The sequence below is a fragment of the Lissotriton vulgaris genome, chromosome 10, assembly GCF_964263255.1.
Source record: "Lissotriton vulgaris chromosome 10, aLisVul1.2, whole genome shotgun sequence".
Taxonomy (NCBI): Eukaryota; Metazoa; Chordata; class Amphibia; order Caudata; family Salamandridae; genus Lissotriton; species Lissotriton vulgaris.
Window position 1 is genome coordinate 192,269,988 of NC_141698.1, and position 15,628 is coordinate 192,285,615.

Below are 15,628 nucleotides of genomic sequence, written 5' to 3' on the forward strand. Positions count from 1 at the left end.
GGCGCTAAGGAACCTCTTGCACTCTCCCATCGGTCTGCTTCCTCTGCAAGTTCACATGGCAAAAACAATCCACACCCCAACAGGTGTTGGCGCAACTCTGCTGAACAACAATTGAGCAGGTGCTCTTTGACAAACATGCTGAACAATTCGCCCCAATCACATTTCGTGGGACCCAGTACCCAATCAGACAGTGCCCCACAACAGTCATCTTCAAAATCTTCCCAAGACTGGTGAGACGGTTTCCTAAGGTTCCTAAACCTCAACCTATTCTCCTCCTCTGGAGAAACAGGAACCATACTCGGGGAACTGGGAGTGGGACTGTCAACACAAACACTTAAAAAGCTGCCACCACTGGACTCCACCCTCCCTGGGGAATCCAGACACTTACAAATGCACTCAGGGGGTAACCTACTCTCTTGGGCTACCTTCTCCCTGAACAAGGCCCTCTCAGCCACTAGCTTGGCATGCTCCAACCTGAGCTGTTCCATCGCTAGCTGATGCTCCCTCTCTTCCTTCCTATCCAACTACTCCTCTGGGGACAGGGAAAGGGATGGGGCGCTGGTACTGACACTGGACCCAGCAAGGGACTCCCTATCTATGGGGTCCTCACTCTCTGCTGACATCCATCCACTGTCATCACCATCCAACTCACATTCATCAACAGAATCTTCAGGGCTCCCCACAAACTCACCACCCTCATGGCGTGTGGCCCGGGCCCTATCTCTCTCTCTGTGCTCAAGATCCCACTGATCATTTTGCCACAGGATCAGGCTGTCCCTAAGCTGGGACTGAGTAACCAACTCACTCACCTCTATGCCTCCCTTTTCGCAGAATCTGACCAGCTCTAACCTACTGTATCTAAACATACTACAGAGATCAAAAACTGGCTCCATTTTGGCGGACGTTCTCGGGAAAAGTTTGACACAGGGAACCTGGGGGTCTGAGCTAAACAGGAGAATACAATCACAAAATTCAGCAAGATTCCTATCAGAGAACTTGCACTCCACTGTCCAGCGTAACACACACTCATTCACACACAACCCTCCCCTCGGACTGGTAAGGCAGTTTCTACCACCCCTGATTCTCTCAACCTGACCACTAGCGACACAGGTACCAAACTCTGGGAGCAGGGCGGGGAACAAGGTACTGGACAAAATACAAAGTGACACCTTTCAGGAGAAGCAAAACTGAACTTCCCTAAAAAAACAATAATCCCCAAAATGCGGTTATCTAAAAAATGCAGAGCTTTGAAGTGTGGCCTGTCGCCACTGTGGTACAGCGCAAACACAAATCCTTATCCTCACCGCTTGCCGCCAATGTTAGAAACGGGACCCTGGCTGGCCAAGACTCGCGTCGAGGTCAGTCAGGGATCGCCATTTCTAAAGTCAGGGCAAGGGAGTCACACACCAAGGTAACCCCCGCTCACCCTCTAGGTAACGTGGCGCGAGCAGTCTAGGCTAAACTTGGAGGCGGTATGAGTTAAGTATTTGCGCACGCACCCCAGCAACAACACCCAAGGCCCACCACAAAGAAAACTCCACACAAGGTTATATATAAAAAATAGCCTTTGTATTATAATAAACGAAACACATTAGATAACACACAAACTTTACAATGTGCCAGGGGCACGGGCAGAATTTACAAGGGGAATTATGTACAGGACAGGGCCACATGGATCACTGTCAGGGGTAGGCACTTGTTAGAAAATAATACTGGTAGGTACACACTTAGGACATAACCATAGAATGATTAGCACCAAAATTGTAAATGCAACACATATCCAGTAATCACTGGAACAGAGTAAAGACCTCCTACGCAACCCTAAAACACTGTAGGAAATTACGCAGGTAACTAGGACCTTATCATCAGGACCTAAGGAAGGAATACCAACACCTAAGCAATTCTCTATTAGCAAAGGGAAGGAAACCTAAACATAAAATGGGACATCAACAATCCACTATGCAGGTCACATTTAGCAAAGTGGATAAACACAAAATGGGACATCAACAATCCTCTATGCAGGTCACATTTAGCAAAGGGGATAAACATAAAGTGGGACATCAACAATTGCACATGAGGTATTAAAACCCAGGTGCAGATTAGAACATATTGCGCAAGAATCACATATCAGAAATCACAATGCGCGGGGTGCTCATAGCACAACACTCAAAATGTCCCTCAGGCCAACTGGCCTCGAAAGGGGCGGAATGCCCTGAGTCTCAGTGTCAGGGGGGTCTGCGCAGGCAGCACAAACCACAAAGCCTAAACGTGGCAACTGTCCACAAAGTGCTGGACAGTTGTTGAACAGAACTGGGCAACGTTGGAGCCAGGAGGGCTCAAGAACAAAGTGGGGAGACACAGTGTGGGAGCCCCGGGGCTACAACCAACTAGCTGCCTGTGTCCCCCTAGAGCCTCTCAGGGCTCGCTGAACAAATGCACAAATGTAGAGCTTCAGTGCTCTCAAAATAATCAAAATGCCCCAGAGCCTCTCTCAGGGCTCTAAACGATGTGGCCAATGAGCCTTGCTGGGCTCGGGATCAACTGCGGGTCATGAGCCTCTCTGGGCTCTCACAAGCGAACTGGCACCTGGAAGCCTCGTGGCTCCCACAGAACAAATGGGGGGCGTTGGAGTCCCTCAAGGGGGACTCTGCACTCAAGAAAAATGCCCCCAGAGCCTCGTGGCTCTAAACAGCTACGGGCGCGAGGTCGCGCTATGGGGGAGGGGCGGACACCGACAATGTGTCCCGACGCCCCTCTCCCCTTTCAGGCACTCACCGGGTGTCTCGCTGGGGCTCCTCCGCACTCGGGGAGCCAGGCGGGCGTCGGCACTTCTCCTTGGGGCGGCGGGGCTCTCCTCCTGACCACGGAGCTCTGCCTGCACCCTCCGTCGCTCCTCTCCTCGCTGCTCGGCTCCGGGGCGGGACTTCCGGTCAGCCTCGAGGGGGCCGCGCAGCGATTGGCCGGTCGGCCAAAGACTTCCGGGTCGCCGCGGGCAGCGCGGCGGCTCGTACCAGGCAGGCAGGCGGGCTCTCAGTACCCGAGGAGTGGGCTCCCTCGTGGTAATTACAAAATCCAAGTACGGGGCAATGCCGGGTGGGCTCCGGCTTCAAAATTAAATATAAAGCGAGGTGGGCACTCGCTAATGCCGCAAATCGGCAAAATCAGACGGGCAGATGCCGGGTGGGCACCGGCTGCACACAAAGCGCTCCCAAGCGCTTAGGGGCTAAGCACAGCGCTCCTAGCGCTAAAAATAGAAGCAAAGCGCTATGGAGCGCTGGGGCACAAGGAAAGCGCTCCTAGCGCTATAAATCGAGTAAAAGCGCTTCCAGGCACAGCAACAGCTCCAGCAGGGTCTGGAGGCAGGCAGAGGGGCAAGGCAGGGCCAGAGCCAGCACACTGGGTCTCCAGGCAGGGAGACAGCCAAGTGGCGGTCCTCTTGGCCCCAGCAGCAGCAGCAGCCCCCTCTGGCAAGATCCTGGAAGAAAACCAAAGATAGGACAAATTGTATGGGGACACAGCCCCTTCTTATACAGAAAAACCCCTTTGTCTCAGGGTGCAGGGTGGGGGGAAAACCAGTTGCAGCTGGTTTTGAAGTACTCTGTTTACCTCAACCACCCTCTCTATTCACTGGCAGGGCTAGGGTCATCAGTTGCACTACAGGGGGTGGAGCCAGCATTGTCTGGGGAAAGTCCAGGCCCATCAGGGACCAGGTGCACTCCTCCCAAGCCATCAAGCATGCTAATCTCACACTCACCACCGGGCAGACCCATCCAGCCTTCCTGGAGCCAGGCTCACCAGCCAGCTCCAGCCAATCACACTGCAGACATATTTTACAGTAATATGCCAAGTCCTAGAAATGGCATTTCTACACATGACACACACATACCACATACACCATTGCGAAGCATTCATCCTCACGAACTCGCACATACCAAATTCGAGCATGCACTCCCCACACATTAGGAACTACTAGGGACACAGACATTCCCCATGCATCCCTATGGGAGAGCAGGCCAGCCTAACTACATGCACGCACTTTACTCTGGGACACAGAGAAAAAGTGCGCACAGACCAGAAAATCATCCACGCATATCACAGATCTAAAGCAAAAAGATTAGGGGTGAACCTGCCTTAAGGGCCAAGTCCAACAATGTGGCAGGGCTTTTCACATAGCACATTATTGTAGATGTGTGGCTCTGGATAAGACTTGTAGGAAATGTAGTCGCTGAGGACACTTTGCAGTAGTGTGTAAACAGGCAGGGAGACCTAAAGTAGCAATTGTAGACGAGGGTAATGATTTAGTGGAACATGAGGACAGAATGTTAAGTGTAGGCTAGGATAAATATAAACTGGGAAGAAGAAATAGACCTAAAGGTGATTTCAATGTAAATGGGAAGGAGGTACAGTTGACGTGGACTCAGGATCCATTATACATTCCAAAGTGTGTGTTTAGAAGGACTTGCCCAGAATAAATATTATTACCTAAAGACATTAATCCAGGAGGGTACCAAGGTGAAGTGATAGATTTGTTAGGATTCATGAATGCTACTATAGAGTTCCAGGGATGGTCCATTGTGGGGAAAGTGTATGTGGCAGTAGATGGTCCACCTTTTCTAGGATGGATGCATCAATGTGAACTGTGGATTGTTGTGAATCCAAGGGCACCCATGCAGGTGATGGTGGTTGAAGACATTAGCCTGAAAGACATTTTCGATGAAGCTAAAGATGTGTTTACAGCAGACTTAGGGTGCTTACGAGGTTAATCTCACAGAATAATATTGAAACCCAATGCTATTGGTGGCGCTTGCAGCTATTAAAGAGTTACTCAAAGATATGGTGACTTCTGGGGTGATTGAGCCTATTGAAAGTGCTAAGTGGGTATCTCCTGTGGTGATGAAGGAGAAAACCTTGGCAGCAGCATGGGGTTGTGACTACTTCAGGACTTATCTGTGGGGTTCCAAATTCTTGTTGCGATCAGATCATAAGACTTTGTTAAAGGTGCTTTTACCAGGTGGTATGAGCAAATGTTCAGCTGGAGTTGGTAGATTAGCTGTCCGGTTACAGGAATATTGTTATTGTGTGGAACGCACAAGCCTATTGCTTGTCGAGGTTGTCTTCAAAATGGCAAGAAGTGGACGGCCCAGCTGTTAGAGAGAATGAAAGCAAAGGGGCAGTGGTTTCTATTCAGGATGTTTTGAGTGTGTTAGAAAGTCATACTTTTACCAGACAGGATTGGATCAGAGAGATGGAAGCTGACATTGCACTGGGAGAAGTGATGTGCATGGTATGGCAAGGGGGGAGGAGAGAGAATAAGGTCTCCAATTCTGTCAGGCCTTATCTCAAACTGCTGGATGAATTGTTGGGGCATGAAGGAGTTCTGTTGATAGAGGGGACTTATTTATCCTCCTCAAGGTTTGAGGCGGAATCTTATTGAATTAGCACATGAGGGGCACTTAGGTCAAACCAAGACAAAAAAAGATTCAGTGTGAATTGGTGTTGGCCTGGAATGGATACTGAGGTTGATGAGTGGGTGGAAACGTGTGTTGTGTGTAAGGAGAGTTAGAAAAGGTTGAGAGTTGGAGTGCAAAGAGATTTGGGACACATAATTTATCCTGGACGATCTTGGCATACCATCTGTGTAGACGTCATTGGTCCCATGCACGAGTTAAGAGGAGAATTGAGATTTGCCATGGTAGTTGTGGATGTACATTCTAAATGGCTTGCAGTCAAGTTCATGAAGGAAGTTACCAAAAAGGCGACTGTAACCATGCTAAGGGAAATTTGGAGTGAGGAAGGTTTACCATCAGTGGTCATTATCGATAATGGCACACAGCTTACATCCCGTGAAATGCGAGAGTTTCTGGAGACGTCCGGCAGTAAACATAATCACACTGCACTTCACAATCCCCAGGGGAATGGAATGGTTAAGAGGATAAATCGTATTGTTAAGGGCACTATTCAAATGACCTTGGCAGGTGGGAAGGATGTTTGTGGGCTGGTGTCCAAAATGTTGCTGGCATATCGCTCAAATGCACATGGAGTGACTGGTAAGACACCCTTTGGGATGATGCGAGGTTGGATACCTGGGGCAAAGTTGGTTCCTGCCTGGTTGAGAGAAATGATCCGTGTTACAACATGTTGTGAAAATTCCTGGAAAGAAATGTTTCCTAACGCATCTGTCATGGTGATTGGGTGTAGTGTAGTGTAGTTCCTATATTCCCAATAGGCTCTGCGCATTGGAATAGTATATCCTATAGATTAGACGTAGGACTAAGGTCGACTAGGTCTCTATCGAATATACTAGACTTAATTGTGTGTGCCAGCTAGCTCAGTGGTCACTAGAAAGTTTCTTGAATTCACAAGAAGGGATTAGTCTCTGACAACTGCATAAACATGGCAACTTTGTTTCCCCAAGATAAAACGTATCTTCAGAGTCGTGGAAACAATAGATAGATTTTTCACTCAGTCAATTGTGCATGCTTCGTTTCACTAGAGGTGCAGAGAAAGTAGAAAGATGGGCGTTTTCAATAAAAGGATTTATTGAACAGTCTTCTTTCTCAAGCATAAGAAATGAACTGCTACAATCGTAAAACTGGTTGTAAAATATAATGCATACATTATAAATAGTAGAATAAAATAATACTGTAAGAGCATTGTATGGTTCCTAAACCATATATAAATACATACATAAATAGCAAAGGCTAAAAGTACTCAACTGGTGCTTCTAAAATATGCCTACCCCGGTGTACCTAACCTAAGCTTAGTACGAGGGAAGGAGTAAGTGAGGTGTAGCATAAAAGTAGTATTCTTTTGTCAAGAATCTGCCCAAGATTTCTCCAAGAGTCTAATCAGCTCCATACCTTAGTTTAGAATGGAGAAGGTCGGTCTCGGGACTCGATTTCCCAACAACCCGCAAGGGTAGCTTGGAAACACTGGAGCTGCATTTCTTGGCAGGAGAAAAGACAACGTCTCTCTCAGTGCGTCTGCTGGAGGGTCGGCTTCCTTCGGCACTTGCTGTAGCAGGGCGCGTCGGGCAAGTAGATAGTCAAACTGCTCCAAACCACCGTGTGTTTGCTTGGCCGAGTGTGGGCATATTTATACTGTGAAGGTGCCGAGTTTGACGTAAAGGTGGACATAATAACTTCATTAAAGACTCTCGGTTCTTTGAAAAATTCATGAGTTCTTGGACAGGTCAGTTCTCGAGCAAAGGAAAGTCCCTAGCTGCTGAAGCTGAGTTATCCAAGAAATCGTTGTAGATTTTCAGAACTAGTGGAAGTAGCCCTGCCGTATTTGGACTGATTGAGCTCTGTCTAAATATGGTTATGATTCTTATGCCTATATAAGGACATATGGCCACATGCATCATTGTTGCCGTTTACCATTTCTTAAATGCGAAAATTAAGGAATCGCAATTAAGAAATCGCAAACGGCTATGCACCAAGAAATCGCAATTTTATTTGCGATTTCTTAAATTTCCTTAATTGCGATTAACAATTTGCGAATCGCAATAAAGGAATCCCTTCCCATTGATTCCTATGGGCCTAGAGGCCCATAGGAATAAATGGGAAGTCATTTTCAATTTGCGATTAGCAATTTGTGAATCGCAAATTGAAAAATGCAATTTCAAGGGTGCAGGGGGGGTCCAAAGGACCCCCCCCCCCCTGCACCCCTGAAATATAACTTTAAGTGCATATTTCACACACACTGTGTGTAAAATGAAACTTTCAAAAATGCACTTTTGTGCATTTTTGAAAGTTTTCACAAATTACCATGAAGGTCAACTTCATGGTAATTTACCTCTCCCTATTTGCGAATTCACAAATTTAAAATGTTCATGCATTGCATTTAAGAAATCTCAAATTGCGATTTCCTAAATGCAATCGCAATTTTAGAAATCGCAACGTGATTGCGATTTCTAAAATTGTGAAAAACATGATGCATCCCAATTTTGTAAATTGCATTCGCAAATGGCCGTAAATTGCGATTCACACCATTTGCGAATGCAATTTACTTTGATGCATGTGGGCAATAGTGATTTATACCTATATATGGGCATGAATCGGGAAATATACAATAGGGTCCTAAAATAATACATAACACCCACTCCACGTTATCATGTTCATCCAAGTTCAAGCACTAAAATATATAATCTAGAGAATGTGTTTACAACCCCCAAAAAATCATATAAAATGCATTTGAAAATGGTTGCACATGAAAAATTAGCATTTTGTACAGTACACATTTAAAGGTAATGATTTCATTGTAAGCCCATGATATGATATTAGCAATGCTAACTGAATAAATCGCGAAAATTACATTTATGAAATGGCTCTTAGTTACAGAAGAAAAAAGGTCAAGACCATCCCATAGCAGAATATAGAAACTGTTTTGGTTTGTGGATTAGGCTAATATTGTTTCTAGGAAGTGTTCAAGGAATTCTTGTTCTCTAAGAATAGTTCTACTTTAAGCAGATTACTTTTTTGTGCCAAAGTTCGGTTTGTTTTTTGGATAAAGTCAAACAAATCTGTCGTAAAAACAGAGTTCCATACATGGTAGCTTTGTTTTGAGAAAGAGAAAAAAGAAAAGTTGAAGGTCAAATTTTCAGAGTTAGAAAGAAAGCTGTGTGCTAATTTCAAAAGTTATTCTCGGTGTTAGGAGAAAACATTAAGTCATCAAGGCTGGCAAAGAAATCGTCTACCACAGTAGGTGAAAGTTCAACTACGTCAATAAGAAGGTCAATTGTGCACATATGTGAAGCATGCGCCGTCAGCGTCATCCGCGTTAGCAATGTTCATAGCAGATGGTACCTCTGTGTCTGATGGTCCACGTATCTCACCTCCATTTGAATTTGCCGGTGAGATCTCAATGAATGCCGTCATCAGGATTGGTTAACTGCTGGGGGCAACACAACACATGAGCCGTTACCAGACCCAGTAATGCGTCAGCATCCGTTGGCATAACCAATGGTAGTGTTAGACAGATATCTAACAAGCATTCCTCTCCACAAAGCAGGCACCATGGGGGGAAGATCCTTCTCCTACTTAGCGGCCAAAACCTGGAATTCTCTCCCCCCCCCACCTCCGCCTCACACAGAACCACCTCTCCTTCTGAAAGCAACTAAAAACTTGGATATTCGATAAGTAAAAACACCTCCCTCCCCCAAGCGCCTTGAGACCCTCTGGGTGAGTAGTGCGCTATACAAATTTTGGAACTTGAACTTGAACTTACTTGCATACAGCAAGTGACCCTGGCTGATACAGTAACAAGATAGCTTATTCCTGGCATCATTCCACAACAGCTGTGATCATTTAACATAATGTAGCTACCATTAGAAAGCTGCCTGAAAATTGGATCTATCACCGCTGTGAGCGAACCCTGCAGGTGGCAAGAAAGGTTATTGGAAGAACCTTCGCAGGCTCCGTGTAAATTAACACCTTGACACAATAGTGTACCACTTGGTGAGTTTTCACAATTTTTACCACTAAGAAATACTTCCTTTCCCCCACTCCAACATTTGTGTGTGTATGGTAAATCCCAGGTCGACTTAATGTATTCTTTACCCAACCTTTCATACAGGCCTGCTGGTATGTGTTTTAAGCAATACTGAAACTGGAAAGTAGTTACTGGTATCGTTATGGTGCCATGTATTATCCATTCAACTGATGGTTTCTCAGAAACGGTCAATGGTAATCTCTCAAGTTTTTCTATGCTCAGCACCGTATAGTCTGCTACCCTTTGTGCCAACGACATTTGTTTATCTGTAAGGTTAAACACAGTAAACAATGACGTAATGTTGATTAAACACCAAGGCACATAGCCAAAACAAAGGTTTTGTAACGTCCAGCCTAACAGCATTATAGAACGTTATTGAGACTGGCCATGTTGTAACATTAGCAAGCCCTGTACCATTATGTCTACGGCAGAGGATACAATGCTGTCCAAAGAATATATTCTGGACAACAGAGTTGTTAACCCATTGTCAACTACAGAGAGTGATTTCTCTAAGTTTAAACAATCAATTTCTCGTATTCTTTCAGCTGTTTCAATTTGCGTGACTTTACATGCTTCATTGTATGCAGCGTATATACCAGCAGATATGAAACGTTTATGACATGGATTACGAGGTCCCAGTAAGAATTCTTGTAAATCAACGCCATCTTTAAGCAAAGATAAGTGTTGTTTTATTTCTGGAAGTGTGGATCTCTGTAGCCACTCAAGGCATAGTTTTCCTACACTATAAGTTGCTATTATCCCTGGATGTTGTCTTTGGATATAGCTTGGATCTGGCTGAGTTACTGTGAACCCTTGTGTCTTGTTCAGGAATCTATCTTGACAGTTATTCGTGTCTGTGGATCATTTCTTCCATTAAGGATTTGTTCTGTTCTGTTGTAAAATATAATTTACGTCTACCTCCTCATCTGAAGTTAAATTACTATCAGGTGTGGGCTTAGGTATGGACGGTTTGTTTAAATCTTTTATCTTAGCAATGCCAAGACAGGATGTCTGTTGAACAGTGTCATTTAGGAACATCATTTGTTCTGAGATGATGCAGGCTCTGAACAATGCTTCTAAACCTTGTACCTGCCAGTCTTTTGTGCCCCAAACAGTTTTTGTCTCAATGTTGTCTTTCCAAAAGTCAAAGCCTAAGGTGGACAATTGAGCATAAAAGGCAGCAGAATAAATTTGTTTAGTATTTGTCAACATACTTTTCATGCCTGTCTTATTCACATTTTTAAAGTAAAACGTTCTGGATTTGTGACATTAAAACCTGTAAAATATGGACATTTTCCAATAAATGTTTTAGAACTACCTTTTGGAGGAGTTGGACAATGTTCCCATTGATTATAAGTTAAAACATTTCTAGGGTTTGCAGATTTATGCAAGTAATGATGGCCAAAATGATTAAAACAGTACATTTCTTCATAATTTGATGAACCTTCTAGGTATTCATGTTTTGTAAATGTTGCTGACATTTCTAAGTCTGCCATCATGTTATTAACAGTCTCAAAGTCCCAATCATCAGAAAATGTGCTGGGTGAAACAAAATCACTCAAGGAAACTTTAAATTGGTCTGGAATTTTCAGCAGCTCGACAGGGCCATAAATGTCATAATCAGATGTATCCCAAGCTATTCCACCAGGTAGAGGAACCGCTGTGATGTTCACTGATGACAGGTCTCGTTGTTCACAATGAGATGATTTGTGTGGCTTCAGAAGCAAGTTGATGTTTTTTCTTGCTGTGTTCTTGCTGTGTTCATTTTAATGTGTTTTCCATCTATCAGTTTTCCCAAACTTAACACAAGAATGAGCCATAGCAGGAGATAAAGTACACCTAACACAATCCAAAATTCAACCCAAGGTGAAACCAGATATGTATTTGCAAGCTCTTGACCAAGTTCCGTTAATTGTTCTTTGAAAGTTTTATTTGCTGGCGTAGTTTCAGGTTCACTGGGATCCTCAGAAAAGTTATCAAAGTTGATAAAATAACCAGAGGCAGTTCTGTAGTTTGTATTGCATTCGGATTCTTTGAAATCGCTGGAGTTGCTTGTTCCCTTGACATGCTTGTATAGTCAGATGCTACATCATTGTAGACGGGAGTTTCTTGACGAACTGTTATTTGGGTTTCAAGAGACACAAGTTCCATGGCTTTATTGCATAGTCCTTCTTTTCTCACTGTAGATTCTTCAAAGGTGATGCGTCTTTAAGTTTGAACCTCTTGGATTGTAGCAAGATTTGGTCGTCTGCTACATCTTGGGAGTCCACTGGGCCTACTACTTATTATCGGCCACATGGTGTGGTTTTACCAGGTCAATTGACACAGACCAGTTCTCCTTTTTTCCAGCAAGGGGCGGCAATAGTACTGTTCTTGATCCGTGGATTGCTAGTACAGGTACTGGTTTTCTGTAAGAAGGCCCAAATTCCTTCTTGTCTGCTATTTTCTCCCTAACCAGATCCCCAATCTTTGGAATCCAGACAGGTCTTGCTGGGACAGGTGGTTTTTCTTCAGTGGTCGTTGGCTTTTCGCTGATATTGCTTAGACTTCTTCTTGTTTCATTTAAGTCCTGTAAAACAGCCAAAGATTTTTGATATCAAAGGGTTTTTGTTCCACCACTGAAGTGTGACGACCGAGGTCTTCAACCAACATTCTAGTACCAAAAAGGATTTCATATGGAGTGATTCCACCCAGAGAATTTCTTGGCAGGTTATTAAGACTACGTTGGACATTTATTAGATGTTTGACCCACCAATCACCCGCACCTAATACCCTAGCTGTTATAGATTGCTTTATGTCACAGTTTTTTCTCTCCACAACCGAATTTCCCTCAGGATGGAATGGATTCTGAAATCGCAATGCAACGCCCAAGCTGTCCATGGCCTACTTGTAAGCCCTAGAGCTAAACGCAGGACCCTGGTCAGAATGTAGCGTGCCAATTGCGTATGTGCCGATAAAGACTCGCAAATCTTTCATAACAGTTCGGGCGTCAGCCGAGCGCTGAGGCCACATCAAAATGAATCTTGTCTTATTATTTGTGGGACTGCAACAGTCCATTCGGACGTCCGCATGTAGATAGCCTTATGCTGTCTAACAGTGGTGTCTGTACTGGGCTGGCTACACTGTAGTCAGGAATCTGGTGGTGTTCAAAGCTGTGGTATGTGTAACAGTCATCACAATTAATTCTGAATTCGAATACATGAGCTTTCATCCCTGGCCACCAGTACATCTCTCCTAATTCTAATAGAGATTTAGAGATCCCTTGATGTATCAGACCCTCTCGCATATGTGCTTCGTGAATCTGAGCACCTCTCTGGTTCCTGTTTGGAATTACCTTATCCTCCACTCCAGGGATTCGAGAAAAAGGAAGGGAGTTTGCATGAATCATGTATTTATTTTTGAGTGGATAATTTAGAGGTGACGCCGCTCCGCTGCCTTTGCTCGTGGCATTGACAGCGAGCATGGTTTCACCATCTATTGTTGTTTTTGAACAATTGTAGCTACGGAAGCCGTTTGCACAGCTGCCTTTGCGGCTTTATCAGCCAATGAATTCCCTTCAACGTGAACGCCTTCAAGCTGATGACTCAGTGTATGGATCACATGAGTCTTTTGTAGTTCTTTCTGCAAAAGAACTACTTGTTCCCAAAGCATTTTATGCTTGATTGTGTCACCTTTTGCATCTTTAAAACCATTTTGAACCCAGTTCTGCAGATATTCATTGTAAGACTGGACGCAGTAATACGAATCGCACACTATAAGTGTGGGGAATTCCCGATCAGTATTTTCAAGCACCATCTTGAAAGCCTGTAGTTCAGCTCGCTGAGCTGTACAGTCTCCTAGAGATTGAGTTTTTGTGACCATAGGTCTGAATTTACCACAGCGCCAGCGATCTTTAACAATCGCTCACGCTGCACTATAAGCTTGTTTACCCCCAATTACGGGCTGTGCTGATCCATCTGTATATATTATACAGCCGTAATGTTCTAGAGGTAGAATTTCAGTAGGCAGAGGACATTCTTGTTCGTATTGGACAAATTCTTGTGTCTTCAAGTATGGGTCAAAAACGTATTCAACGTCTGTTGCAGCAAGAGAATTAACCCATTGTATCCATCTTGGATGTAGAGCTTTTGCATTTGGAATGCTAGCCTTTGTCACTGCCTCTAAGGCAGGTACAGGTGTAACGATTTTAATGCGTTTACCCTGTACTGGGGCTCTCTCCTTTGCTACAGCAGTCTGAATCGCTGTCAGTATTTTTTCTGTTGAAGTGAATTTCTTTTCAGCTTGTGTGTACAAGTGTGATTTGTAAGCTATTGGCACCTTTTCACCTTCGTTAAAGGTTAGGTATGTCAATCTGCATCTCCCTGGAATGATTCGGATTACAAGGTTGCATACATTGTCGTGTGTTTGTAAGTGTGTTGTTGCCAACATGTCTGTTTGTACTGATCGCAATATTTCTGTGTTTTTGAGTCCAATTCGTTTGCTTGAAATCAGGTTTGATTAATTCGTAGAGAGGTTTAACCCTTTCTGCGTAATTTAGAATGTAAGTTCTTCCGAAGTTTAGGAATCCTAGAATTGACTGTAAGGAGCAGCGCACATTTTTCTAAAAAGTTTGCTGCCAGGCTTTTGCCTTCACTTGAAAGTTCGTATCCTAAGAATAGGACGTTGAGGTGGGCAATTCTTGATTTTTCAAAATTGAATTTATACCCTTCTGAGGCGAATCCAAGTATTTCACCCTGTTCAAGTGCCTGTCCAAATCATCATCTGTAAGGTAGATGTCATCGACATAAGATAATGCCTCATCACCAAACGTTTGTAGTAACTCTGTTACTCTGGCTGAAAATAATCCAGGACTATTCTTAAATCCCTGGGGGAGACGACAAAAATGTTGTTGTGTCCCCGTTATTGAGAAAGCGGTCAAATACCTGCTTTCTGGTGCAATGCTTTGACAGAAGAAACCGTTTGAAATATCTAAAGTAGTTTTATATTTCATGCACACAATGTTATTCATCAGTGCTGCACTGTGTGCTTTTTGTACTGCAAACGTTTTATAACTTTATAACTAGAATTTAAATGTCTGTAATCCAAAACTAGACGATATGTTTCGTCTGGTTTCGATACAGGAAGCAAAGGATTGTTCATTGACGAGGTGCATGTTTCAATCACCCCTTGGTATTCAAGTTGATCTAAGATCTCCCTGACTTGTTTTTTAGCTTCCTGCTTAACTGGATACTGCCTCTGAGCAATTGGTTTATTTTTTAACTGAATTTTATGGTGAGGAGAGTCCTCATCCCATCCCACATATATAATGCTGGAGCCTGGACAACAGCCCATTTTCTAGCATAGGTGTATTTTTTATGAATAGGAATATGATTAGAGAAGGCTGGCATAATGATCTCTTCGGCATGTGGGCAGTCCCTGACAAATTCAGGTGGCCAGTCTTTTTCAGCTAGAAGGATTTCATAACCTTTAGATAATTTTTCCCAAAAGAGTGCTTTTATTTTTCTAGTTATGTCCCCCTCTATCCGGAGTGTTACTTTGTATATCTTATGGGGTACACTAACCCTGGTGTCAGCAGTTTCAACCTGAAGTATTCATTCAGATTCACTGTCTCCAGATGATTTTTCAGGATCCTGTGAGCTATGGTGACCTCTGCTGGGCTGTCCAGCATTGTCTGGGCCCACTCCCCATTCTTGAGTTGTGTCCTCAAGATCCTCGCCCAGTCTGATTTTAATACTTGCTACCTTCTTTTTGGAGAATTGAGTTTTCTTCTTTTTGGAACGTGTTGATCGTCTTTGGACTTCAAGCGTTCTTCTTTGTGTTCTGATCGTCCTCTTCTTTCGGATTTCTGCGAGGAAGCCTGAAAGGTACGAGAGGATTGTGTATCAGTATATTGATATCTATTAGGTTTTCTTAAATTATCCCTATTTCTAAGGTTATGCCTCTTTTCAGAGTGCTCCTTTTGAGGAGATCTACCTCTGGACTGAGAGCGCTTCTCTTTAGGAAGTGGCTGTCTACTATTTTCTCATTTCTTTTTAGGAGTAGTTAGATTGTTTTGATAAAAACTTTTTCAAGATTATCTGTTAGTTCAGGCTTTACAGGTTTCCCTCCCAAACTATCTCTTCCTAGTTCTTCATAG

The 15,628-nt window shown here is 43.9% G+C and overlaps 1 protein-coding gene across 1 annotated transcript in view; it reads left to right on the forward strand.

Annotated features, from left to right (window-relative positions):
- Nucleotides 1-5,656: 5,656 nt before the first annotated feature.
- Nucleotides 5,657-15,628, forward strand: part of SYT17 (synaptotagmin 17) — a 616,952-nt gene continuing 606,980 nt past the window's right edge. Inside the window, exon 1 of the mRNA XM_086939743.1 lies at nucleotides 5,657-6,047. Coding sequence (XP_086795869.1) covers nucleotides 5,657-6,047 — 391 coding nt within the window. The remainder of the gene's footprint in view (nucleotides 6,048-15,628) is intronic.